Source organism: Aspergillus nidulans, chromosome VII (assembly GCF_000011425.1).
Source record: "Aspergillus nidulans FGSC A4 chromosome VII".
Taxonomy (NCBI): Eukaryota; Fungi; Ascomycota; class Eurotiomycetes; order Eurotiales; family Aspergillaceae; genus Aspergillus; species Aspergillus nidulans.
This window is the reverse complement of record NC_066263.1, coordinates 537,225-561,158: the sequence shown is the minus strand read 5'-3', so window position 1 is coordinate 561,158 and position 23,934 is coordinate 537,225. Positions and strand designations below refer to the sequence as shown.

The window sequence follows — 23,934 nt, the reverse complement described above, 5'->3', positions numbered from 1 at the left end:
GAGTTTGCATTACGGACACGAATTTCTTACGCGATTGAATCTAATGGGTCTACTTCTGCACATATTGCATTGCTGGTGTTAGGGCAAGTACGGTGGTCTGTGACTCCACTGTGGGAAACACTCTAATTGAACTGTCTAATAGGGTTTAGAGCCTGCAAAGCGAATTTATTGCATTTGTATCTTTGGCTGGTTATGTTTGTCTAGCCGATTATGCTCTGTCACGATAATATAATTCTCAATGTATAGACTATATATTTTCAAATTTTAGGTTGTGCGTGGGAATACTCAGTCCGGAACAAGCCATCTGTAAGTCTTCTCAAGTGGTAAAGTTGTTTTTCTGATATGTGTTGTTTTGCCAATAGGGGGACTTTACTAGGATCCATAAGGGTCCTGGAAGAAACTGCAGACTAACCGATCAACAACCTTGTGAGTGAGGGATGTTTGCGCAATTATGTGAACATAGTGGGCCGGGTCCAACCCACCTTCAAGGTTATATTTCCTACAACCATTCCTACAGAAATACAGCGACCCGCGCCGGAAAGCAAGTCTACTTACCACCAGTATCGCGGCCTGGTGCATGCTGATTATGTCCAAGGTTTCGTACGTGATTGCTTTGGTTAATGTGACAATAAGTCTTAGTGCTTCGATAGTGTATAGCTTTCGGCGGACATATCCTGCAATGCTTCGTCACATGGGTCGAAGGATGTGGAGGACCCTTTAAGGGCTCAATATCCCAAGAAAGAGCATTGATTGTGACGCTCTGATTGGATTGACAACTCTGACGACTGTCCGGGTGAATACAGCAATTGGGTCGACGTTGGACGCCTCCGGCATGCTGCCTTCAAGGAGAGATACACTCTAAATATGGAAGCTGCCATTCCTCATTAGCTCTGGCACCTTCCTGGAATATACTGGGCATATTCTACCTTTGTGACACTCCACTCTTTTGCTCGTCACTCACAATTGTCTCATATGGGTGTTTTTAGCAGTCTTTTGGTGACTGCTTATACAAACACATCACCCCTTGGCCTAGATTGGTTGATGGAATGCCATCTCTCCAATTATTTCCTCTTCAGCCGGGGATCACTTAGTACGTCCCAGAATCTTAGCATGCCAACTCCAGCTTGCCCTTTAGTCGAGTACCGCATTAGGGCAGCTCTAATCCACGTGATGATCTCAGACTCGACCCAGTTGGGAGCTTTCTTGCAATGAACTCCTGTATGGATGCGATTGTCTTCATGAAACTATCAAAGCCGACTTATGGTGCTCTTGCAGACCCCAGGCACTCTCAGAGAAAAGTGTCTTGCGTTACATCATGCTCTATACCTGATCTCGGTCGCGCTTACCCGGATATTCGAAGTAGAATTCGACATCAATGAATAACGTAACTTAATGACGCGCAATGCTATCCTAGCTCTAGAACTTCGCAGTCAGAAGCAAATCAATTGCTACTAAGATGCCGTTTTCGTACTTGCCGCGTCGTTGTCTACGGTGCTGCACTTCAATAGCGCTCACCGTGGTAGGGATATTAACGGTCTACTTTTTTATGCGCAAGGATTGGGCCTTCAGTGATAATTCTGGCGCCACCACGGACTGGCAGATCAAGAACGTGACAAATGCGCCTAAGTACGATAATATGACAGCTTGCGCCCATCTACCCGGTATGGATAAAGTCCTAGTCATCTTGAAAACAGGCGCTACCGAAGCTTTGGACAAGATCCCCGTGCATTTAAGAACAACGCTGGAATGCGTACAGCACTATGTCATCTTCTCAGACTTCGAGGAGTATATCTACGGAGTGCATGTCCAGGATGTTCTGCGCAGTGTTAGCGAAGGCATGAAGCAAACGAACTCGGACTTTGGTATCTACAATCGTCTACGTGCATCTGGGCGTGGTGGTCTCACTGCAGATGACTGGCGGGACGATGAGAACGGCCCCCTTGGGAAACAGGGAAACCCAGGATGGAAACTTGATAAGTGGAAATTCGTGCCGATGATTGACGAAGCACTGCTTGCGAGCCCCTGGGCTCATTGGTACGTCTTTCTCGAAGCAGATACGTACATAGTTTGGCGAAATATGGTCCGTTGGCTGTCACAACTGGACCAGAGGAAGGCATTATATCTTGGGGCTCCCATGCAAATGGGAAGTCAGATATTTGCCTACGGTGGCGCAGGAATAGTGCTCTCTAGAACTGCCATGCGGTTAATATCTCAGTATCGTGCCCAGAACTTCACGGTCGTTGAGCAGATGACCGCGGATGATTGGGCTGGAGACCACGTGCTGGGCCGAATCCTTGGTGACATCGGTGTACCACTTATCTGGTCATGGCCTCTGCTGGTTCCATCTAGCATATGGGAGTTTGAGTACTTTACCAAGGCTTATGGTCGTCAGCCCTGGTGCTATCCAGCCGTCTCATTCCACCATATGTCTACGCAAGATATCTGGGATATGTGGTTGCTTGAGCAGCAGTGGTTCAAATACGTAAGTCACCATGATAAGGTCTCCTTGCATCTATTAACAATTAGACCACATATAGCAGGTAGACGTGCCGTTGTTGCACAAGGATATATTCAACTGGAAATTATACGATGCGATAAGCTCCATGAAGGACGATTGGGACAATATCTCCTCAGATCAACAACCACGGAATATCAGTGATTCACCAACTACCAGTGAAGAATGTAAACAAAGATGCTCTCTGATCACAGACTGTCTTCAATTTTCGTTCTCGCATGAAGGGTGCCGGACCTCTAAAAAAGTTGTCGGGGGTGTTCCTCGGCCAGGATTTCATTCTGGCTGGGTGGCCACGCGAATCAAGGCGCTCATAAAAAATGCAGGGAGATGTTCAAAGGCACAGTACATCACTGGATAGGCTACGTTTTTTGTTCTGGATGAAAAAGGGCTTTTGGCTGGAAAAACCAAACTCTACAAATACGGCGTCAAGCACTATCAAAGGCCGCCACGTTTGGATGGTCGTCATAGCATCGCTTGTTCGAGAACGATATCCATGAAAATCCTATCATGTTATTATAAGGACATCAATATATACGTCTACATACATATCCCTGAATCCGTTTGAGGCTGCCGAAGGTCCAATGCGAATACTGGCCAGAAACACCTTGTTCTCACACGTGTGGGTATCACAAAGACAAAGCTAGAAAATCTAGCATAAACCAAGATTTCGCGCTCCATCAGCGGAGCGTCTAAAAGCCCAAAGGCAACCAGCTACTCTATCAACTATCAATTGCCTCTTCCACTGAATCCCGAAATGTCTCTGGAAAGAACCCGGGGGGAGGCCAGATATCCGCGATTGAAGGTGGATGTACTAACGGCTGCGACCCCGCGAGACGGTCTGGGTCATGGCAGAACTCTTGGAACGTGGTATCATCCATGAAGCCGAAATCCTTCAGTCCTGCTTCACGGCTGGTAGCCCACTCGGTTGTGTCGAGGTAAGCAAGGTCTTTGAAGATAGCGTCAAGACTGGCCGCGCTGGTATCACCTTGTATTTGATTATCGGATGTAGATGCAGAGTTGCTTTTATCTGCTAATGCTGTGGTTTGCTCGTTTGCAGGTGCGGCTGCGTTTGTGGTGGAAGTTCCCGAAACTGGCGGGTTGGACATCGATGAGTCTGGTGTTGGAGGGTGTGGATGAGAGGGGCCATCGAGCATTGCGTCTAGCTCGTTCGCTGGGTCTAAGATGTCCATTGCAGAGGACGACATTTTAGGATTATGTGATTGCGAGTTATTGATGGACTGAGGTGGAAAAGGTGCATCGGAGCTTTCCATAGTTGTGTCTTTGGGAGTCATATATTGTCCATCAACGGGAATGGCAATTCCCATGATAGAGGAACTGTAATTAGGCTCCACGACGTCGATGGTATTTCGTCTGGCAAATGGTGGTAACTGAGAGTCGCGTTCAAAACCTCTATTCTCAGTTGAGGGCATAGATAGCGAATTTTGGGAAGGGCTGTAATTCGAGGGCCTGTTCATCCCTCTTGCAGGATTGTTGTTCGAGTCGTGAGCGAATGGTTGTGATGGAGAATTGGCGACCGCGTTCTTGGAGCGACACCAGCGTTCGATATTGGTCGTCAGGGTACGATAGACCGGCCAAGTCGTACTGAGCTCGGATGTTCGCTGCACGAGCGCTTCAGTCCATCGACCGTAAGGAAATAAGTCGCTCTCGATTTTGTTGCGAAGGGCGAATGCCTGCTCAGCGATGGTGCGTAGGGATAATTCGAAGACTGGCGGCAAGCTACAGACACTGAAATTGTCCAGATGTTGAGCGAGCATTGGGAGGGCACGGTAGAGGAGTTTCTTAGCACCTTCTGTAGCTGGTCTTTGAGAACGGTGCATGCCTAATTCATGGGGGGCAATCCGAAGGTAGAGCAACAGAAGTGTGGCAATATATGTTAACCCCAGGTAGGTCTGATGCGGCAGTAATGCGGAGTGCCGTTCAGGATAGATACTCTCAGGCCCGATAAGTCGACATCCAAGCGGCAGACGGTCATCCCATTGTTTGAGCTCTGAGACTAGTTGCTGCGCAAATATATGTGCGCTAGGTCCCGTTATAGAGTCTCGAGCGATTTTGTTCAAAACGCTGGCCAATTCGACAAGCCGATTGAAGCAGCTCAGAGACTGTAAAGGACCTCGACGAGGCGGATTCTTTCCTTGGGAGTTACCCGAGAGGAGTAAGACATCAGCCCAGGAATTCCACTCTTCCAGGCCATCTTCTTCTAACAAGCCAACTGCAACCAGGTCGCGCGAGTGCATACTGGGTCTCCGGGACAACCGGAATGACAAAAGGGAGTCAATAACGAAACATCCCAAGAACACGGCTTTTCCTTGCCTTGATTCTTCGGGCCGGCGAGCGTCGGAGAAGGCAGCTACGTCCATGGGAACAACCATACGGACCGCTTGGCCACTCAGCATCCAAGCTGCAGTCCAGTCCTCGAGGCCAATGTTAACTAGAGTCAGAAGCAGCAGGGCCTGCACATGTCCAAGTTCGTAGTGCTCTGTTTCGGATGGGATCAAGCTCCGGGCTACCGCGTAGTGCTCTTTCGCTTTTGACAGAACTCCGAACGAGCCGCTCTCTGGACTTGACCGGGATAGAAATACTGTATAGCTGAGGAGCGCCCACAACGCGGCGTGGTCGCCGGATCCTGGAGAAAGCCTGGCAACAGATATTGAGGGCGCATTTGCGTAGAGATAGGAGGCTCGGAGGATGTTGTGTTTGGCAACGATAGGAAACCAAGAGTGGGTGGCGGCGAAGTACGTGTCCAACAACTGGGAGGTGTTAGGTGGTAGTTGAAGGGCGTGTAAACCGTTCGTTGCAGAGGATAGCCGGCTATCCCCTAACAAAGACAACCGAGCTCGTTTGACGGGAGGCGAGGCGCCAGGCTCTACGACACGAGGAGCGTCTTGCGAGAGAGGCGTGGAGCTGCGGTCAATTCGGAAACCCCATTCGCTCCCAGTCTCGTTCAGCAGAGACCCATGTTCTTCCCGGGGGCGCTTCCCCGCATTGCGAGGACTTGACGGACCAGAGCTAGACGACAGCATCTTTTCTAGAGCGTTATAAAGTCGGCATGTTTTCCAGGACTCGTGTAATGTTTCCGAGGCGGCCTCATCCACCCAGAGGGAGATCAGCTTGTTCCTCCGGCCGACGGAATCGGCTGTCGTACCAAGAAGAGAGAGCATGGTATCTTCGAAGCCATCAATGTTGCAGATGGCAAGCGCCCAGAGCTTCTCCAGACCGCGTACATAACCCTCTGGCAAACCGCGTTTCTTCGCATGCGGATCATATGAACAAGTTTGACCGGAAGCCAGACAGGCCGAGCAAGAGGGACGAAGGCCGTCGCATTTGTCCTAGCAAAGACTAGAGGTCAGAACCAGTCGGTTGCCTAATAGAGCACTGGCTCACCTTTTTACTTCGGCACCTATCGCATGCTCGCGAGACCCTCTTGCGCCGAGGGGCTTTCGAATCAGGACCCTCGTCCATGAAGGATCACTTGTTGGACAAATGACGTGCCATACAGCTCGGGCTACCGAAGAAGAGCTGGTCGCGGCTGCCGGTTATTCTATATCAACGGGAGCAGCCACAGTAGTGCATTTCAAATCTTTAAAGAGGATGCAGATCGGAAACTAGCAATGGAATAGAGAAGCCGAGTTGTCGCTTGATAATCAGAAATTCACTGGGATCAAGTAAAACATGCGTCTGAGGGCGTCACCTTGGGCGGCGCAGGACCGGGAAAGTCGAGACCAGACCCATTGAGACAGGAAGCAAGAACGGCTCCTCGAAGGGGATTCGGGGCGAAGTTCGGGAAGTGGATGAAGACGGCCAAGAGGCTGCCAGGACTGAGTATTGAGGGACTGTGGAATAAATCCGCCGGAACTATCCATCAGTGATCGAACCCCACTTCTCCACAATATATCGACGGAATTCTCCGTCCAGAGCACACCGTCCATTTACTGTGCTCTAATCGATGATATCTATCTATGCCTCTATGCCTTCTATACCTTCTGTACATGCAGTGGCATAGTGACCCTCAAACTGACTGGCTTTACCAGCTTTGCGGATTGCTAGCCTGTCACGGAACTGTCACGGAACGATCCCGCACAAGGATGACGGTAGCTGGAATCTTCCGGTTTCTAGCTCTAGCTCATTGTCCAGCAAATCGTCTGCTCCATAAATCCAATTCAAATTATTCAATCAAAACCCCATATTTGCCCAGATTTCGCTGTCCAACTGCCGATGATCGGCGCTTCCAATTCGGACTGAGATAGTCCGAAACTCAGGCACAGATAGCAGAGATTAGCAGAGCTCTCTGGATTAAGACCGCCTACAGAGGTACCACACAGCACCCCACACTTGCAAGGCAAAATGCAGCTGAACCAGTTATGGGCCTGTAACTGATTAAAACTGAGTTTAGGGGGCGCTAATTGATCAAAATTGTTACATTTTACAATTGACCAGCTAGGCGAGGACCATCTACGAATGCTGAGTACCAGAGATGTCCTCGTTGAGACGGTTGGTAACAGACTTGGCCCGAGGCCCGGCATCCCGACTCGGTAGTCTGGGCTGTTGAGAGACGTTTGCTGGGTAGAATGCATTTGCGGCAGAGATCTTACCCGGCGTAGAGGCGGTCACTCGTGGCAGAACAGCCCTCCGCTCTCGATTGCTTGCCGAACCACCCACTCTGCACCCACGCGTCTGGGGTGATGGGCTCCTCCCAGTCATGTCCGTTCGCTCGCTAGTTTGCTGTTTTCGAGCTGGTATCGTCCCCGACAGCATCTTTCCTGATTGCTGTCATTCCATTGCAGCATGACAGCTGCCTCCGACCACTCCCTGCCCGAAACCTCCTTCACTCCGCATTGCGCTTATCGTTCCCCGGTTTCCCCTTAAGATATGGGAGTTTAGGAGATGAATCTCGGCATAATCGGCGCAAAGTATCAGGATTTGGTTTATACACAATACTGGCTTTCTGGCGAACCCATCCACCGTGGCTGGTCACTCGCAACTTCAATCTTCCTGTCCGAGGAAGAGGATTTGTCGGTCTCCCGGTGTCAGCACCGAGATGCCTCATTGTTCCGGCGCAGATGTATACCGCAGGGTTGACCCGGAGGCATCCCTGGTCCTCATTGGGATTCGGGGATGTGGGAAACGGTCACTGGGGTTTGTTGCTGCTACAGCGTTGAAGCGGCGTTTCATCACGGAGGACCACTACTTTAAAGAAGTTACTGGACTTTCGCGCCACGAGTACCTGAAGCAGCATGGAAGCCAGAATTTCCAGCAGCGAGATATTGAAGTCCTCAAATTGATGCTAGACAACCACCGTTCGCGCTGCGTTATTGAGTGCGGCTTAGGAACTCTTACTCGTCCCGTCCAGGAATACCTTCGACAGTATTCTCTTACGAACCCCGTGGTGTACATTGCGCGAGATATGGATCGCATTCAAAAGTTGCTAGGATTTGATGATCAGGCGGCAAAGCTACTTTGTGAAGGCGATCCGCTACACCGGACTTGCTCAAATTTTGAGTACTATAACGCGGAGGATCGCTCGAGTTTCGCTCAGCTCGACGAAGAAACGCAAGATCGACGTTCAGTCGTCTATTCTTTCAAACTCAAGGAGGCGAAGGAGGATTTCACACGTTTCGTTCGCTTCGTCACGGGTACAGACGTCGGCCATTCTAGCTATGACTCGCCTTTCGTGCTGCTCGAAACTCCACCCGAGCTACGGTCGTACACCTATGCGATCTTTGTCCGTTCCTCCGACATGATCGATAACAGAGTCAGATTATCAGAACTCGAGTCCGGTGGGGATGCTATTGAGCTGTGTGTCGATCGCTGGGGCCCAAATATGGCGATGACTGTGAGCAAGCAGGTTTCTATCCTCAGGAGAAATACGCACGCTCCGATAATTCTGTCAATCGACACCCGCTCGCTTGGGATTACTGGTGGCGATCAATACCCGATAAAGGGCAGTAATGTGTACGCTCAGATTGTGGAACACTGCCTACGGCTTGCCGTCGAGTATCTGGTGGTCGACCTGGATCAAGATCAGGCGCTAATCAATGAAACCATCCGTAATAGGGGCATGACAAAAATCATCGGTCAGCGTATTTTTGAACCGTCCTCTGGTGTTAGTTGGGATAATGAAGAATGCCTATCGGCTTATCTCAATGCTGCTGGACTGGGGTGTCAGTTGGTTCGCATTCTGCGTGTAGCAACGGAGCGCGAAGACAATGCAGCCATTGCCAAATTCACTAATAGGATTGAATTGTTACCGGGTGACCACCCACCGGTTATAGCCTTCAACCTCGGTAGCCTTGGCCGCACCTCTCAGGTATTCAACTCTATTCTCACCTCTGTGTCGCATTCTGCAATCGATCGTCTTTCTCACAACGAGAGAGATCCGCAAATCATGGCCCGTGACGCTGTTCAAGCTCTTTTCCAGAGTTATGTCCTGGATCCTCTGCAGTTCTATATCCTGGGCGGCAGCGTAGCTTACAGTCTATCGCCTGCGATGTATAACGCCGCTTTCCGCCATTGCGGTATGAATCATACTTATAGTATTCCGGAAAAGCCAACATTGGCAGCATTAGACGAACTGGGTCGAGATCCGAATTTCGGTGGCGCCAGTATTGTTCAACCTTGGAGGGTGCAAGTCTTCCAGAAGCTCGCGGCAAAGAGCCGCCATGCCGAAGCCATAGGTGCAATAAATACAATCATGCCACTTCGGGGTCACTCGGATGGAACTATGTTCCCTCTACAAGAACAAGCTAGCCGCCGCCATCTGGCTGGTCCAGTGCTGGGATGGTATGGCGAGAATACGGATTGGGTTGGTATTATGACCTGCATCAACCGCAACCTCTCCCCGCGTAATGCTATCAGCCCGTCCAGGACCACCGGCCTGGTCATCGGAGCCGGTGGTATGGCGCGTGCCGCTATATATGCTATGCTTCGACTCGGTTGTCGAAAGATTTTCATCTACAACCGGACTTTATCCCGCGCAGAGACCGTCGCTCGCCATTTCAATTCATGGGCCGCCTCCCAAGTGGGCTCCACGGAAGTAGTGTATGTGCTTCGGTCGCTGCACGAAGAATGGCCGCAGGATGCCTGCCCTCCGTGCATGGTCGCCTCTTGCGTTCCAGCGGACCCGGACAGAGATGAGCCGCCAGCTAATTTCGAAATGCCAACGCAGTGGTTGGGAAGCCCAACCGGTGGAGTAGTCCTTGAGGTATGTGACTTACTGTTGTACAGATTTACTCACATTGATAAAACCCCTTCGCACTATACATCACTCTTGTTGCGAGCTTTTGGTATTCGACTAATGCATAACAGTTTGCGTACAAACCGCTGGAAACGCCACTGCTTCGCCAGATGCGTCGCTTTCGTAGCGAAACTGGACGTCAATGGGAATTGGTAGACGGCCTTGACAATGTTGCTGAGCAGGCCATTGCGCAATTCGAGATATTGACTGGACGAAAGGCGCCGCGCCGATTAATGACCATGGAGGCGCTCCGCAACTATGCCGGTGAAAATGGACCGTTCGACGAGAAAACAATTCGAGCTCGCATAAACATCTACGAATGAAGAAAACAGGGTATTGTAGACTTCTCTATACGGATACTGTTTAATATATACTCTTGTCATTTAGATTCCTGGCCTTCTGGTTAATCACGTGCAATTGAGTTCGGGAGGTGGGCCTCCGAAGTAGCTAGACGTTGTAGTATTATTTGCCCTTTCCTTACAACGACAGATATCTAACTCATCTATCCCAAGATGAGATTTGCGCTCGAAACATATAAACAATAGCCTACCCAATCGCCAAGCTATCCATGAGCTCTCATTTGCGTAAAGGCTCTGCGGCCTCCGAGGCTGATTTCTTCGACATCCCCGACGAACCATTTCTTGCCATAGTCAAACGTCAACTAAGACGTATTCGGACCTGGGCGTTTATCTTTATTTTAATTCTTTTTATCCTCTTCCTCCGACGTGAACCGACTCCTCCTCCTGCTCTGCCTCATATTAACTATGACCTGGTCGATTGGTCTAAGTACGCGTACACTCAATATGCCACCTCAAGTCCGTACCTATGCAACGCCGTCATGGTATTTGATGCGCTAGAGAGATTCGGAAGCCGGGCGCAACGAGTGTTATATTATCCAAAGGACTGGGATGTTATCGCTGATAGCGACAATGATCGGGACCGTCAATTGCTCCGGCTGGCGAAGGTCAAGTACAAGGCCATGCTGGTGCCAATTGAGCTGGAAATGATCAAACCTGACGCAGGTGTGTTAGCATCTTCTCTGGTCCTTCGAATTGCTCATGATCAATTTGCTAAAAGCTGCTATTCTATTCTCTGAATAGGACCTGGCGAGGAATGGGAAAAGAGCATATCAAAATTGCTCGCGTTTGCTGAGACTGAGTTCAATCGAGTTATTCACCTCGACTCCGACGTCCTCCTACTGCAGAGCATGGATGAACTGTTCTTCCTTCCTCACACACCTGTCGCAATGCCCCGCGCATACTGGCTTCTCCCCGAACAAAAAGTCCTCTCTTCCCTCCTTCTTGTGATCGAGCCTTCGTACCGCCGCTACAAAGCCCTCCTAGATACGGCCCTTGGCATCGAAGGCACCGAGGGCGAGAACAAACGGAATAAATATGATATGGAACTTCTTAATGAGTTTTACGGCAACTCGGCCATGGTTCTGCCGCACAGACAATATGGTTTGGTATCGGGCGAGTTCCGGTCGGAAAATCATACTATGTTCCTTGGGAGCGACGACGAAGTGTGGGATCCTGATAAGGTTCTCGCAGACGCAAAATTTGTACACTTCTCAGATTGGCCGCTGCCGAAACCCTGGGTTATGTGGCCGCATCAGATACTGGCTGATATTCTGCCGAAGTGTAAGGTCAACCCAGGTTCGCTGCATGAGAGTGGGTGTCGTGATCGAGATGTTTGGATGAAACTTTACGATGATTTCCGTATTAAGCGGAGAGTAAGGCGCACTTTCTATCAACCCCCTTTCCCCTCGATAAAGGTCACTCGCTGACTGGTTGCCTAGGACGTATGCAAATTACTGAGTTACCCTGCGCCGAACTGGCCGCCAGGAAATGACCCACCACCTGCGTAATGCGGGCTTCTACGGCGTTATTGGTGATTTCGGAGTTATTTGTGTCATATCGGTTAAGCAAGTTTACAGACCATTTATATTGCTGGGAGGTTAAAGTATAAAGTCAACCGATCTTATCATGCGAACTTTTATCCAGATAAGCAGAACAAACAAACCAGGCACGGAAGGCCAGGTATGTAGGTAGTTATGTAAATAATGTGCACTTACCGGCGACACCTTGAGCGCAGGATGGACTAAAGCAGTGTTGCCGACACTTACCACCCTCAAACTCCTCAAGGCCTCTTCGATATCGGCCACTGGTTCAGACAAAATGACCATGGCCACGCTTTCCACAAAAGTTGGCTTTCCGCTAGCCTTCTCGCTGTACCTCACGCAACTTTGCGTAACCGCGCAAATCACCGGGATCAAACAAATTACGCCATTAAACACTACCATCACATACGTCGATCAATTCAGCTTCAGCTGCCTCCCGCTAACAACACAACTTGCCGACCCAATCGTGTCACCCGGCAGGCAGTCGTCGCACACGCACGTCATTACGGGGGGTACCGCATTCCAGGGGACTATGGGGACACAAACGGCGCGGAATGCGCGCGAGACCACATGTGACGTTGCGCTCGATCGAAGCAATTATTGGGTTCCAGCGCTTTACCACGAGACCGACACCGGATTGTTTGAGATGGTAGAGTATGAGTGGAGTGTATGTTTCTCAGTTTGTGTTTTGCTTCTCTGACCATGTCTTCCTCGCCTACATTGGCAGGCAGAGAAAGGGGTGCCATGATTAATGATGATGATCATGAGTAGGCAGTCTATTATCTCAACCGCGCGTGCAGTTACGCTCCTGGTGCACGGGCATGTGCGGACGGGGCGTATTCTCTGGCACCGCCAGCTGGTTTGCGAGTTGTTGCTGGAGATGCGATGCTTCAGTAGGATGGCTTACCGTCATGCATCTCGCGGACAAAACTGACAGCGTGCAGGACATATAATGGCTCTGACTTTGCTCAGCGTGGAATCTCGCACATGTGCATAGCGAAGAACGGGGTATTGAATGAAACAAAACACCTTCCCCTCCAGCCCTGCGAGAAGCTGAGGTGACAGGTATTTTTTCCGTCTTGCTGGGATGGCGAGAACCTCGATAGTTCGAACCACAAGGGCCATGTGAAATTCTCTTTGTGTCAATTGGATGTTTTTCTAAAGCTCATATCTTCCGTAGATGGCATATCCCGCATTTGGGGACTATAATAAAGGCGTCTGCCCCGAGTCTCATCCCGTAGCGATCTTTTCCATCTTCGTTGAATTTGTTTTCAACACGGCGCCCTTTCCAGATTATCACAACTTGCTATATGCAACAGGCGACCGGGTTGGATATGGCTTGCACGGAGACTTTATAAATGGCTGGACTGACCAGACTGCCCTGTCCAACGCGTTTGAGACATGCACGGGGAAAATTTGGTTGCAGGATCCGGGATGCTCGATCACAAAAAATCAAACGAGGCCCGTGGCTGCCTTATCATTGAATCCAGAAGTACCCATGCTGTGGGCTGACTTAGGCCAGAACATGCATATAGCCTGACCAGAACAACGTCAATGCATCCCTTCATATATATGACTTGTCACATATCTCGCATTCGCCCGTTTGAACCGCTATTGCAGAACGATTGGTGTTCCAAAAGCAGTAGCAAATCCTTTGTAATGGCAGATCGTGGATGCGCACTGAATTGACGGCGTACAGACAAAAGAATCTGGCTCAATCTCCGCGAACATACCCCATCCTCTTCCTCCACCACTGCCAAACCCCCCTCTGCGCCATCAAGTCCCCAAACTCTTTGACACTCTCCACCTCCTCCAGCCCAGCATCTAAGAACGCCTTTCCTCTTCTTTGGGCATCGTTCTTCTGTTTCCCCTCCACCTTCATAAAATCCTCCTCAATTACCACGCAAGCCGGCCGACTCACAAGCTGAAAGTCCTTATACCGCAGATTTCGAACCACGCTAACCCACGACTCGACAGCGTCCTTGTCCTTTGCCTCGATGTACATTATTCCCGGGCAGCCGCCGGAGCGGAGGAGAGCAAAAACGTTAAGAGAGTCGGCGGCGCGTTTTAGGGCGGAGACCTTTTTTCGAGAGGTGATGTGATGAGTGCGTATGAGAGCGTTGTAGTATGACATTATATTTCTGGATGATTAGACCGATTGCCTTGGGGATTTCTGTCGTACATTGTTGCTGTGCGGAGATGTTGGAGGGGAGTTTTGAGTGTTGTGATATATTTCGAGAACACTAAACCAAGTACGTCATGCCAATACGATTGGGTGGTGCAGGAATCACCTCAGCACCACATTTAGTCCATCTGGTTCGCGCTCATATGTAACTGACGAGTCTTTAGATACGAATAACGTACATATTTTATTATATTCCCATCTAGTCGAACACCTTCCACACGCATATACACGCTTATACGCGCTCCACTTCACGAGATTCGGGAACCTTCTCAATACAGTCTTCAGATGAAGTGGCCTTTTCCGAATCATGGCCAGGCTGGTGATTGCCATCGAAAATATGGGATATACTTTCTAGATTATACCCTTTTGTCTCAGGGTAAACGAACCATGACGTGAGACCGTAGCAAATGAGGATAGCAACAAACACGAAATAGTACCTCCACCCGATAGCTGACAGCGCGATGGGGTTAACGAAAGTGTTAAAAATCAATGCTCCGATTGCTGAGAACCAGGCGACACTCAGACCACGGGATCGAAGTGCGAACGGCCAGATCTCACAGGGGTATGCGACCAACAAAGGGGTTCTATTGCGGCAAATTAGGATCACGGGTCTAGTAAAAGAAGATAAAAACGAGAAGGATTGAGCTCACAAAGCTATATCGTAACCTGCAAAGTAAATGAAGATAAACGGGATTACTGCTGTCCCCATCGGCGCGGAGCCAGTGGATGCAAATGAACCCGAGAGCCCGGTAATGATAATATAACTGACAAGCATTACACCTGCGGATGTCAGGAACAAAGGACGCCTACCAGCCCGCTCGACCAGTACGGCGCCAATGGTGCCGAATATAAGGTTCCAGATCTGGAGACATCCGGATATAAGTAGCTGGTCTTTTGTCGCCGTTACACCGACAGTATCCAGCACCATGGCCAGATAGTAGGATACAACACCGTTGCCAGACCACTGAGAGAAGATACCAAGCGTCACAGTTATCAAGAGACGATGACGGTTCCCGGGCGTCGTGATCATGTCCGAATAACTTGATGACGCAGCAGATTCTCTCTCCGTAGAAATCGCCTCTTGAATCTCATGAATTTCTTTTATGACCAAGGGTGCGGTAAGGTCACCGCTTGCGTGCAAATCCGCAAGCACCTTACGGGCTTCCTCCACGCGGTTCTGCCCAATCAGCCACCGAGGGCTCTCAGGAGTAAGAAGAAACCCAGGAATAGCAACCAGAGGGCAGAGCATCTGCAGGAGAGTAGGCAGCCTCCATGACCATGAGGAGGCGTATGTGCGAGTTGCAAACGTAACCCAAGAAGAAATGACGGCCCCAAAGTAGTATCCAATCATGAACAGACAAGATGATATACTCCGATGGGCGGGGTAGGCAATCTCATTCAGTAACAGAGGAGGCGCATTGCTAACCATCCCAGAGCTCACGCCGATGACAGCGCGGGAGACTATGTAGACAGTGTCGTTGGGAGCAGCGGCGCCCAGAATTGAACCAGCGAGGATAAAAGCAATGCCTATCCAAACGCACTGCTTTCGACCATACCTGTTACTGCACCAGGCAGCAAAGATGGTTGAGACCAGTGCGCCTAGCGAGTAGACGGCATTTATTAGACCCAACCACGTACCAGACGGCTGTCCCATAAAGCCCATCCAGCTGTCTAATGACTGGAGACCATTGACCAAAGAGCCGTCAAAGCCATTTGAAGAAGCTATTATTGTCAGACTTATAAGTTTAGTTGGTAGTCGCGGAGGAGGGAATAACTAACAAAAGAAGATCAAGGACAATATGCAGAAACTGAGACGACGCAATTGGGGACTCCACCATGGGGTCTCAAAAACGACCGCCAGCTGCCCATTGTCGGGTTTCTGGGATTCCCGTACAGTCATTTTTCTGTTTATGACTGAGGCAGTATTATATAATCGGTGGCCTACAGCCTATATAAGCCTGGTCGCTTCTTTGTTGTCTTCGTCTAAGAATGGCTTCTCAGCAGATGGTGCAAGCGTCAGTATAAATTCCCGTAATAACATAGCAGGCTTTAATGCTGCCCATGAGATCTTATAGGTATGCTTGTACCTCCTATTGTGTTTTCGAGTATCCCCCGTCTTCTCTTGGTGTCGAGTTACCCCGAAGTTTTGCCGGTCATATCCTGGAGAAAATGTGGAGATACCCCATATTCAGTTCTGGACTTTAGGGTCTCAGAGTCTTGGACTGAAGCTGAGGCTTTGCGTGCTGTCGTAACTTATTGCTTTAGATGTCGGTACGCCCAAGGAAGAATCAAGGAAGAACCAAGAAGAACCATCCTCGGCTTCAAGAACAAGGGAACCTGATCTCTAAAGGCTGTCGAGACTTTATATCAGACAATTCTAGATAAACACAAAACGATGAAGCAGAACAGTCAGTTTCATACTTATGAGTTTACAAGCGTTAGTAACTAACCTTAAGAAGTGGCTGCTCAACCAACAAGTCCTCCCTGCGAGGGCAAGGGGATTCGGGCATGGACCGGGTTGAGTAGGATGTTCAAGACAGCGACGAGAGCGAAGTTTCTTCTCTCTCTCTAAGCCCGTACTGATATACTGACTCGCAACCCGCGAGACCGAGGGATGAGCGGTCGAATGAGGACGCAAGTTGAACGGAACTTGTCCGAAAAAGCAAGAAGCGTTCGTCACTCGGTCTCTCCGATCACCAACTCCGCGCAACGGGTCTCCCGAGTCATGGCCAGACTCAGGTTTGTACGCCAAAAGCTTCCGGGAATATCCCAAGGAACAATCCGTTGCATGACAGGCCAGGCGAATGGTGCTAACCTCGATCCTACTGGAAACGAACAGTGAGCCTTGCGTCTTCAATGCCTGCCCGATAAACAAATCAATTTCTCCTCTTTACTTGAGGCCTTCTTGTCTCGCGTTGAAGTCGGCAATCGACAGCTGGACGCAGGAGATGCAATCCTACTTCAAACGACGTAAAACAACGGTCCCAGGGGACCCCTGAACTGATTCGTCCCTTCTGTTCAGAAGACGCGTGGTCTGACCCGCGATCCCCCAGGTTGGGGAAAGTCGGATACATAGCGGGGAAAGCGTGGAGAGGAACGGGGAACGGGGAAAGCTGGGATCTGCGACTGTCAGTCCATCGTTAGTAAACGATACTAGCGTGGAACTGAAGGCTTTCAACAAGCTGGATTGACGGCGCGAATGTTTCGGGAAGACCGCCTCGGCGGCGGTGGAAAGACAACGCCAATGACACAGATCGGGGAAATTACTAGGAAGACAGAGCCGGGGACCCTTGTTCCTTACTGAAGCCGTTGAATGAAAATAATGTCTTTCGAAACATTTAATGCCGAATTCTTATCGCTGTTGCCTGAATTGAAGACGTCCCGCTGGTTTGTCTTTGCGTAAGGAGCAATTAGCGTATGAACTCCCACCATCCATCCCGGTTGTCCTCCAGCTCATGCTTAATCTAGCCTGCATGTCTGACAGTAGCTCGGCTGATTCCTGATAGAGTCATTTGTCCCTAGCATGGGAAGTACCTACTCGGCATCAAGCGAATCCATTATGGACCATAGATTTGGTGAGAGGTAAGCGGAATCTATGGTTTCGAAATCCTGCATAAATTACATCACTCTATGAACGAATCCATAATGGAAGGGTCCTGCCGGTGTCAATCCGCTAGTGGTGGTATAGACCATGACAATCATTGATGTACTCTGTAAGGGCCCTCGGATAGGCAGTCCTTGTTCAATTATTGGCTGGGTTGGCTGGACTTGCATCTTCCTCCATGGACTGTAGGGTAATTCCTCTACTGCCAGATCCTCGGTGACAGAGGTGCCGGGGCTTTTTCATAACCTCACAAAGTAGGACCATTTTCGTTCCCAGAATTGGATTCAACCTTCTTGAATTGCGTTGGCACCTCAAGTGCTTGTTGATACTGTACATATTAGTGCGACCATGCAAGGAGTCCCAAGGCCAGAGCAACTACCGTTTATGCGTTCTGTCACATCCCAGAAGAGCTTTCGCCAATAAAGTGTCGTTCAGTTTTTCATTCTTTTCGTTTGTAGGTTCCACCGACATCTGCAGGGTAGAAACGGCTTCCTTGCGTATGTGAAGTCGTTGATTCGGGCGGCTCTAGTATCGGTGAACGAGGCCAGGATCGCGGGAGACCGCTCATGCTTCACCATGAACTGAGTTCCCAACAATCCAGGTTTGCTCTTGACGTGACTTCATGAGTTGAGTATGCCGTTTTAAGTCCTTCGATGACAGTTGGTAAGCAGCTGATCTATTCCCAGGAGCAAGCACCCAGTGTGCTCTGTGTGCTCCTATCAGATTGACAAAAGTAAATGCATGATGGACGCGCAAGCAATGAAGGGGCCAAGAAAGGCCAAGTACGAGTCCAGATGCCAGCGTGAGACATCTCAAAGTTGTAGAATCATGCCAATCAAAGGTGACCATTAAGGTTTGAGAGCCCGGCGGAAGATGTGAAGTCAATCGGGATAATGAGCAATGCGTCCAACAAAGGAGGGCTGGGCAATGCATTCGGGAGTACGAAGCTTTCATAAACCCAAGCCGCTGATCCTTCTATGGCAGCGTTTCAGAGTTTTTGCAATTTTTGTCATTCCTTTCCTTGGGTATATAAAGCCCAGATTCAATTGCCCCGGGGCCTTCTGTCTGCTCCATCGTCCTCATATACAAATCTGCCCAGTAATCACAGACCGGGATTCGGGATGAAGTACTCCATATTCTCTGCTAAGGCCCTCGTACTGGGACTCTGTAAGACTTCTTTATCTCTTTGTTCCTTTTGTCCCACAATGGATGTGCTGACTCGAATAGGTTCTTTCGTGGGGGCCCATATCGACACATTCTCGCCCGGCGGCCAGAGCGATATTTTTTATAGCATCACAGCTCCCAGGAGCACTGTATCTACCGGCTCGGGGCCTATCTTCTTTCAGATTCGCGCTCCGACGACTTTGCAATGGGTAGCTCTTGGTCAGGGGACACAGATGACGGGTGCCGACATTTTCGTCCTATACTCGTCGTCATCAAGCAACGTAACTCTATCACCTCGTCTAGGGACAGGCCATGTACCACCAAGGTACAACCCTAGCGCCAAGATCTCCCTCCTTGAGGGAAGTGGCATTCAAAATGGTGTGATGACGGCGAATGTGCGCTGCGACACCTGCAACTATTTAGCCAGTTCCCCATGGATATTTGCATATAGGGACGGGACATCTCTCGACTCCGAGAGCCCAGAAGCCGAGATAAGCATCCACAATGACTTTGGTTCGACAAATGTGGCGTTGGCAAATGCCGTCTCGACCATGGACAACCCTTTCCTGGACTACGATCCAAGAGACCCCTTGAATCAGCCTAGTGAGGTAGGAGGAGGTGCGAGAAGCAACGCGCGTATGCTGATTGCTCACGGCTTTATCATGAGCATTGCATTTGTTCTTCTGTTTCCATTTTTTGGGCTGCTTGTTGCCATTCCCATGCGCGGTGTTGTCGCCAAGGTGCATGCGCCACTTCAGATATTCACTCTCTCCTCCGTTATTGCAGGGATGGGTCTGGGTCTTAAAATGGGAACGGACGGTGATATTTTGGATCATGCCCACCCAATACTCGGGCTCATTGTTGTTGGACTGCTCATTCTGCTCCAACCAGCCATGGGTCTGCTGCAGCATCTGCATTTTCGGCGCACAGGGAAAAAGAGTTATTTTTCCGTTCTCCATCGATGGCTTGGTCGTTTGGCTATCATCTTAGGTGTTATAACTGGTGGGCTTGGCTTTAAGTTGGTAGGTATTGACAGCAGTCCGTATACGCCTAAGAGCGCTGTTATTGCCTATTCCGTCATTGCTGGCGTTATGGGCCTTGTGTATGTGGCAGTCCAGGTGCTGAGGACCATACGAGAGGGCGCCAGAAGTAACAGAGATCTCTATGGACGTAAGGCGGCTGAAGGCTCGACGGACGCCGGGACTAACAGCCAGGATGCATGATGAAGCGCGGCCACAGATGATGCGCTGGATAGAGATAGGTCAGGCGTCGCGCGAGATGAAGCGACCAGGCGAGGAATGATGTAATTGATGTTCTTCATGATTGCTGACGGAGTTTATGACATCTGGACACTAGCTAGCAAATACAAACAATACAACCTCGTGTTGATCATCCATGTCCATGCACTTCGTAGCGAGATGGACTACCTACGGACCTTTTAGAAGGGTAGGACACAACAATGTTTTGACCACTGAAGTTATCCCCGAACTCGATATCCAATCTTGGTATTGCCAGAACAGTACTCGCATCACTGATTCGAGTTACGCCGCTGAACAACGTCAAGGGGTTATAGGCAAGCCGGCATCGGAAACAACAACAACAACAGTGGACACTGGGCCCAGCTTGCACCTGTTGCCTTGAGCAATCTCGGTCAATATGCATTAAAGTCACCAATCATAGAAACTTTCCCAGACCTCATTATCGACATGAACCATGAAACGACATTCTTCTACGATATCCAAGAGCCTCTCACAAGCGAGTTCAAATCGCGATGCTACCTTGGAGTCATCATCGAGGTGGTCGTATCGAGTATGGACTTTGAGCATCCCATTCGGAATGCCGTCGCGGGGCTCTAGGGTGAGGTGTGCGAAGTTCGGAAGCTCATCGTAGAAGCCGTACTCAGGCATATTGACAGTGCGCATGTGGAGCGAACCCACAGTGTCGAAGATCGGGAAGCTGATGTTCTTAATATGCAGACAGTGAATGGAAGGCGGGAGCTCTTGCTTGGGGGTGTAAGGATACTGGTCGATTTCAAGATGCGTGAGGCTCTTCAAGGAAGCGAATGAACCGTACTTTGAGCATCTGTTCCAACGGGTAGGGCGAATGCCTTCCCAGTCAAGATTGCAGCGGACAGTGAGGAGATTGTCCTTGTGCCTCTCAAGAATGGACACAAGCTCTGAGGGGTCGAACTGAACGGTTTCGGTCATATTCTTACCGTCGAAGTTGTGGCCGAAATAGTTGAAGACTTTGAGGTCTTTGCATGCTGTCATTATCCTTTTCAGGGTTTTAGCGTCGAGACAGGCCTCCATGATGGTAAGGCTTGAGATGTTCAGGGAGGCTGGTTCGAACTCGAAGGGCGGGCATCCTTCAGTTTCACCATTGAGGTATATTATTGTGAAATCCTCTAGCTGAGGCAGCTCCATGACAAAATCGACGTTGATCATCGAGAGGGACTGGGTATGTGTCATGTCTCTTAGCACAACTGACTTTAAGTTCCTCAGATATGGCTGTTCGACCATGGTCGTTCTCGCCCACCGGGTGAACAAAGGCTCTAGATCAGTTAACCCTTCCGGCCCGAGCGTCAACTCCAGGTGCTCGAGGTTCGGCATGCGAGATGTTAAGACGAGCAGGTAAGGGTTCGACATCATCGCCGCGGCCTTTATAAATAACTGAACCCTAGAGCTAGAAGAAAGCTGTTGGAACCCGGACGCAAGCGTTCTGAAAGTATCAAAATCGAACTCCGTTCCACAGACATCTGCGTCATCAAAGTCGGTCTCGAAGGTATCGAAGCTAGCAGCTCGGACTCGACTGGCGAGATCAGGCCGAGCGACTATGGTCCTCGTGAAGAGGACCATAGGCACAATACGTCCAGGAGGGGTGCCTTCGTTGTGACAGCACTGGCAGTGGACTTCTCGGACGAATTGAGTGTATAAAATGGGTTGCGAGATGGAATAGAGGAGCTTCGAGGTTAGACACAGAGCTTGCAGCTCGCTTTTGTATATAAAACTGTCAAAGTAAGAAAAGATCAGGAGGAGGATCTCGTTTGGGAGTTCGAGAAGCTTTGCCATGATATAAGAGATTCTACAAAACGATCGAGAGTATGGTTGTGTGGTGGGTTGAAAGGATCGAAAAGGCAGAAGCTGAAGTGAGGATGAGAGAAATTTGTTGAAATTGAACCAGACAGCTCTGAGCACATGTCACTCACCGCAGTACTCAGGCTCTTTCATGCTAAGACATTCTAACTGCTCACGAACAGTGTATACCTGAACCGCACCTTTCCTATCTCAAGTCCTATCAATGCTTGATCACAATCTGCCCATTTAGAACTTCATCCATACGTTGAAACCATACATCAGATGGCCCAGGAAGACAAAGCAGTTATATCAAGCTGAAAGCGAACAATAAAAGAAGGCAATTTTTGGAGGAATTTCACTGGCATAAGTGTTCCCACAACCACCAATTGCTTACTCTGAAGACTGACATTCAACTCCAACGCCTCCAGAAATCCCATCACAAACAACGACCCCCTTTTCTCCCTCGGGCGTCGTGAGATTAATGCCCTTCAGCTTGATATCCTCACAGATCGCATTGGGTGAACAAATGAGTTCAGCAACGACGTTCCCTTCGGCCCCAGACGACGTTCCGTACACATTCTCAAAGACGATGTTCGTGACGTTGACTTGTGACGGGTAGCTCGCGCACTCGTCCGCCGGAATGTTGAAGTAGCACTGGTCTAGGACGATGGGGTAATCAGTGTTTTCAACATGGATGTTCTTGTATGTGATGTTATTGATGCGGCCGTAGCCGACGTCCTCGCCGGCCCATGCTTTGAGACGGGCGCCGTTCTATCAACCGTCAGACTCGATCCGCATGACAGGCTTCTCAGCATGATATCGGAAAGAGACGTACCTCGCCATTAAGAAGTGTGACGTTTTCAATATACGCGTGCTCAATAATGTCTAGAACACCCGGGTATTGCCCTATACTTCCCATGGAGACGCCGTGAGTGTTATTGCACCACAGATTCTGCACAAAGATGTTGGTAGTGTTAGGTTTCGGCGAGAAGCAGTCGTCTCCAATATCGACACGGGTATTAGTCACGGACAGTCCATTGACGTTAAGTGAGTCGAATCCATCTGTGTTTTTTGGTTCGGCCTGTCATGGTTAATTGAAGGTTTCAGCTGTGAGACTAGTTCCGAACAACATACCGACGCATTTGTGGAATAGGCATTGATGAAAACGTTATCGAACGAGATATCTTTGCTATTTACGAGGAAATTTGTCCAGCACGGCGAGTTGAGCTCCGTGATGCCTTCAACCGAGAGACGGGTTGCGTTCTCTGCTACGAAGAGGATAGGCCGGTAGTATGTGTTGTCAGGGTCCTTCAACCTGTTAGTTGGTCATCGGTTTCGAAATAGAAAAAGAAGACTGAAGAATACCAAGATCTCCTGCCCGGCAAACTCGTTATACCACCGCTGCCCGTTTCCATTCAGCGTTCCCCTTCCAAAGATGCGGACATCGTGCCCTCCCCATCGCCAGAATGAGATCGATTTCTGGAAATCGTAGTAAAAGTTATTCTCTTGCCAGTACGGCACGTCGTCAGTGAACTGGGCCGCGTCCAGTCAGCAATGCGATTGGAAGCTTCGCACAGAATGGAGAGATACCTTCAACTCGCCGTCCAACTGCACCTCAACATTATCTAAAAAAGATAGATCAAGCTTCCTTCCAATGACATACTTCTGCCCCTTCTTTAGAAGCAATCTACCGCCATGGTTCGCGCGACGAATTCCCCAGAGGAAATCAGCCGACACGTCATCCGTATCATTATGCGAAGAGCGGATCGTCACCGTCCGCCTATCATGATATTTTGGATGATGGGCGCCGATCCTTTTGAGCCCGGCTGCATCGTTGACAGAGTATACTTGGGCGCCTGGTGGCTGGCTGGTAGAAGAATCGAAAGCAAGGCTGCTGGCGGTAGTCGCGCAGAGCGCGACAAGTGGTAGAAAGTGCAATCTCATGGTGATCAGCGTTGGCGCATTCGCGTCGAGTTCTTGTAGCTCTCAAAGGCTGGGGGTAGGCTTTTGAGTGTGCTTTATAAGGATAGATTAATGAGCTCGTGCCATGCATAATTGTCACAGCAATTTCTCCGCCTGTAGCGGGCCATAGTCGGACCAGGTGGAGATTCTAGTCCTCAATTGACGGAGAGAACGACTGATTGTACAGATAATGTCGGAAAACGAAACGCGGCATTTGCTGCATCTGAACTTGGAATTGGAGATCCTACCCCGGATTTGGCCCATGACGATCGCCCCAG

The 23,934-nt window shown here is 49.7% G+C and overlaps 8 protein-coding genes and 1 pseudogene across 9 annotated transcripts, besides 1 other annotated feature; 5 read left to right on the top strand and 4 right to left on the bottom strand.

Moving 5' to 3' along the window:
• Positions 1 to 23,934: part of a sequence feature (contig 1.164 1..150254(-1)) that runs on past both edges of the window.
• Positions 1,547 to 2,873, top strand: ANIA_11144 (uncharacterized protein; the record flags this gene model as incomplete). Its single annotated transcript, XM_050612727.1, has 2 exons — positions 1,547 to 2,482; positions 2,538 to 2,873. The coding sequence occupies 2 exons, from the start codon at positions 1,547 to 1,549 to the stop codon at positions 2,871 to 2,873; spliced, it is 1,272 nt and encodes a 423-aa protein (XP_050468611.1).
• On the bottom strand, positions 2,978 to 5,995 carry ANIA_08885 (putative C6 transcription factor; the record flags this gene model as incomplete). Its single annotated transcript, XM_677062.1, has 4 exons — positions 2,978 to 3,017; positions 3,061 to 3,155; positions 3,328 to 5,862; positions 5,918 to 5,995. The coding sequence occupies 4 exons, from the start codon at positions 5,993 to 5,995 to the stop codon at positions 2,978 to 2,980; spliced, it is 2,748 nt and encodes a 915-aa protein (XP_682154.1).
• Positions 7,247 to 10,139, top strand: ANIA_08886 (repressor protein). The gene is made up of 2 exons (XM_677063.2): positions 7,247 to 9,734; positions 9,839 to 10,139. Exons 1-2 carry the CDS (start codon positions 7,572 to 7,574, stop codon positions 10,088 to 10,090), a joined length of 2,415 nt encoding a protein of 804 aa, XP_682155.1. The 5' UTR covers positions 7,247 to 7,571; the 3' UTR covers positions 10,091 to 10,139.
• Positions 10,606 to 11,553, top strand: ANIA_11141 (glucose N-acetyltransferase; the record flags this gene model as incomplete). Its single annotated transcript, XM_677064.2, has 2 exons — positions 10,606 to 10,789; positions 10,868 to 11,553. 2 exons carry the CDS (start codon positions 10,606 to 10,608, stop codon positions 11,551 to 11,553), a joined length of 870 nt encoding a protein of 289 aa, XP_682156.2.
• On the top strand, positions 11,749 to 12,564 carry ANIA_11148 (annotated as a pseudogene). The gene is made up of 2 exons: positions 11,749 to 12,346; positions 12,439 to 12,564. Coding segments are annotated over exons 1-2 (724 nt in total).
• Positions 13,352 to 13,881, bottom strand: ANIA_08888 (uncharacterized protein). The gene has a single exon (XM_677065.2). The coding sequence runs from the start codon at positions 13,799 to 13,801 to the stop codon at positions 13,382 to 13,384; it is 420 nt and encodes a 139-aa protein (XP_682157.2). The 5' UTR covers positions 13,802 to 13,881; the 3' UTR covers positions 13,352 to 13,381.
• On the bottom strand, positions 13,997 to 15,752 carry ANIA_08889 (uncharacterized protein; the record flags this gene model as incomplete). The annotated part of the gene is made up of 4 exons (XM_677066.2): positions 13,997 to 14,436; positions 14,503 to 15,451; positions 15,491 to 15,574; positions 15,632 to 15,752. 4 exons carry the CDS (start codon positions 15,750 to 15,752, stop codon positions 14,085 to 14,087), a joined length of 1,506 nt encoding a protein of 501 aa, XP_682158.1. The 3' UTR covers positions 13,997 to 14,084.
• ANIA_08890 (cytochrome and DOMON domain-containing protein) lies at positions 18,549 to 19,843 on the top strand (the record flags this gene model as incomplete). Its single annotated transcript, XM_677067.2, has 2 exons — positions 18,549 to 18,623; positions 18,684 to 19,843. The coding sequence occupies exons 1-2, from the start codon at positions 18,578 to 18,580 to the stop codon at positions 19,841 to 19,843; spliced, it is 1,206 nt and encodes a 401-aa protein (XP_682159.2). The 5' UTR covers positions 18,549 to 18,577.
• On the bottom strand, positions 21,795 to 23,647 carry pgxB. The gene is made up of 5 exons (XM_050612726.1): positions 23,285 to 23,647; positions 23,060 to 23,227; positions 22,829 to 23,002; positions 22,530 to 22,775; positions 21,795 to 22,465 (listed from the first exon to the last, which is right to left on the bottom strand). Exons 1-5 carry the CDS (start codon positions 23,636 to 23,638, stop codon positions 22,085 to 22,087), a joined length of 1,323 nt encoding a protein of 440 aa, XP_050468610.1. The 5' UTR covers positions 23,639 to 23,647; the 3' UTR covers positions 21,795 to 22,084.

Excerpts from the sequence above, each read along its gene's own strand:
- ANIA_08886 (XM_677063.2), top strand. The coding sequence starts at position 7,572 with ATGCCTCATTGTTCCGGCGCAGATGTATACCGCAGGGTTGACCCGGAG. Across the intron at positions 9,735-9,838 it reads CCGGTGGAGTAGTCCTTGAG|TTTGCGTACAAACCGCTGGA; the intron begins GTATGTGACTTA and ends AATGCATAACAG.
- ANIA_08888 (XM_677065.2), bottom strand. The coding sequence starts at position 13,801 with ATGTCATACTACAACGCTCTCATACGCACTCATCACATCACCTCTCGA.
- pgxB (XM_050612726.1), bottom strand. The coding sequence starts at position 23,638 with ATGAGATTGCACTTTCTACCACTTGTCGCGCTCTGCGCGACTACCGCC. Across the intron at positions 22,776-22,828 it reads CCTATTCCACAAATGCGTCG|GCCGAACCAAAAAACACAGA; the intron begins GTATGTTGTTCG and ends TAACCATGACAG. Across the intron at positions 22,466-22,529 it reads TCACACTTCTTAATGGCGAG|AACGGCGCCCGTCTCAAAGC; the intron begins GTACGTCTCTTT and ends GACGGTTGATAG.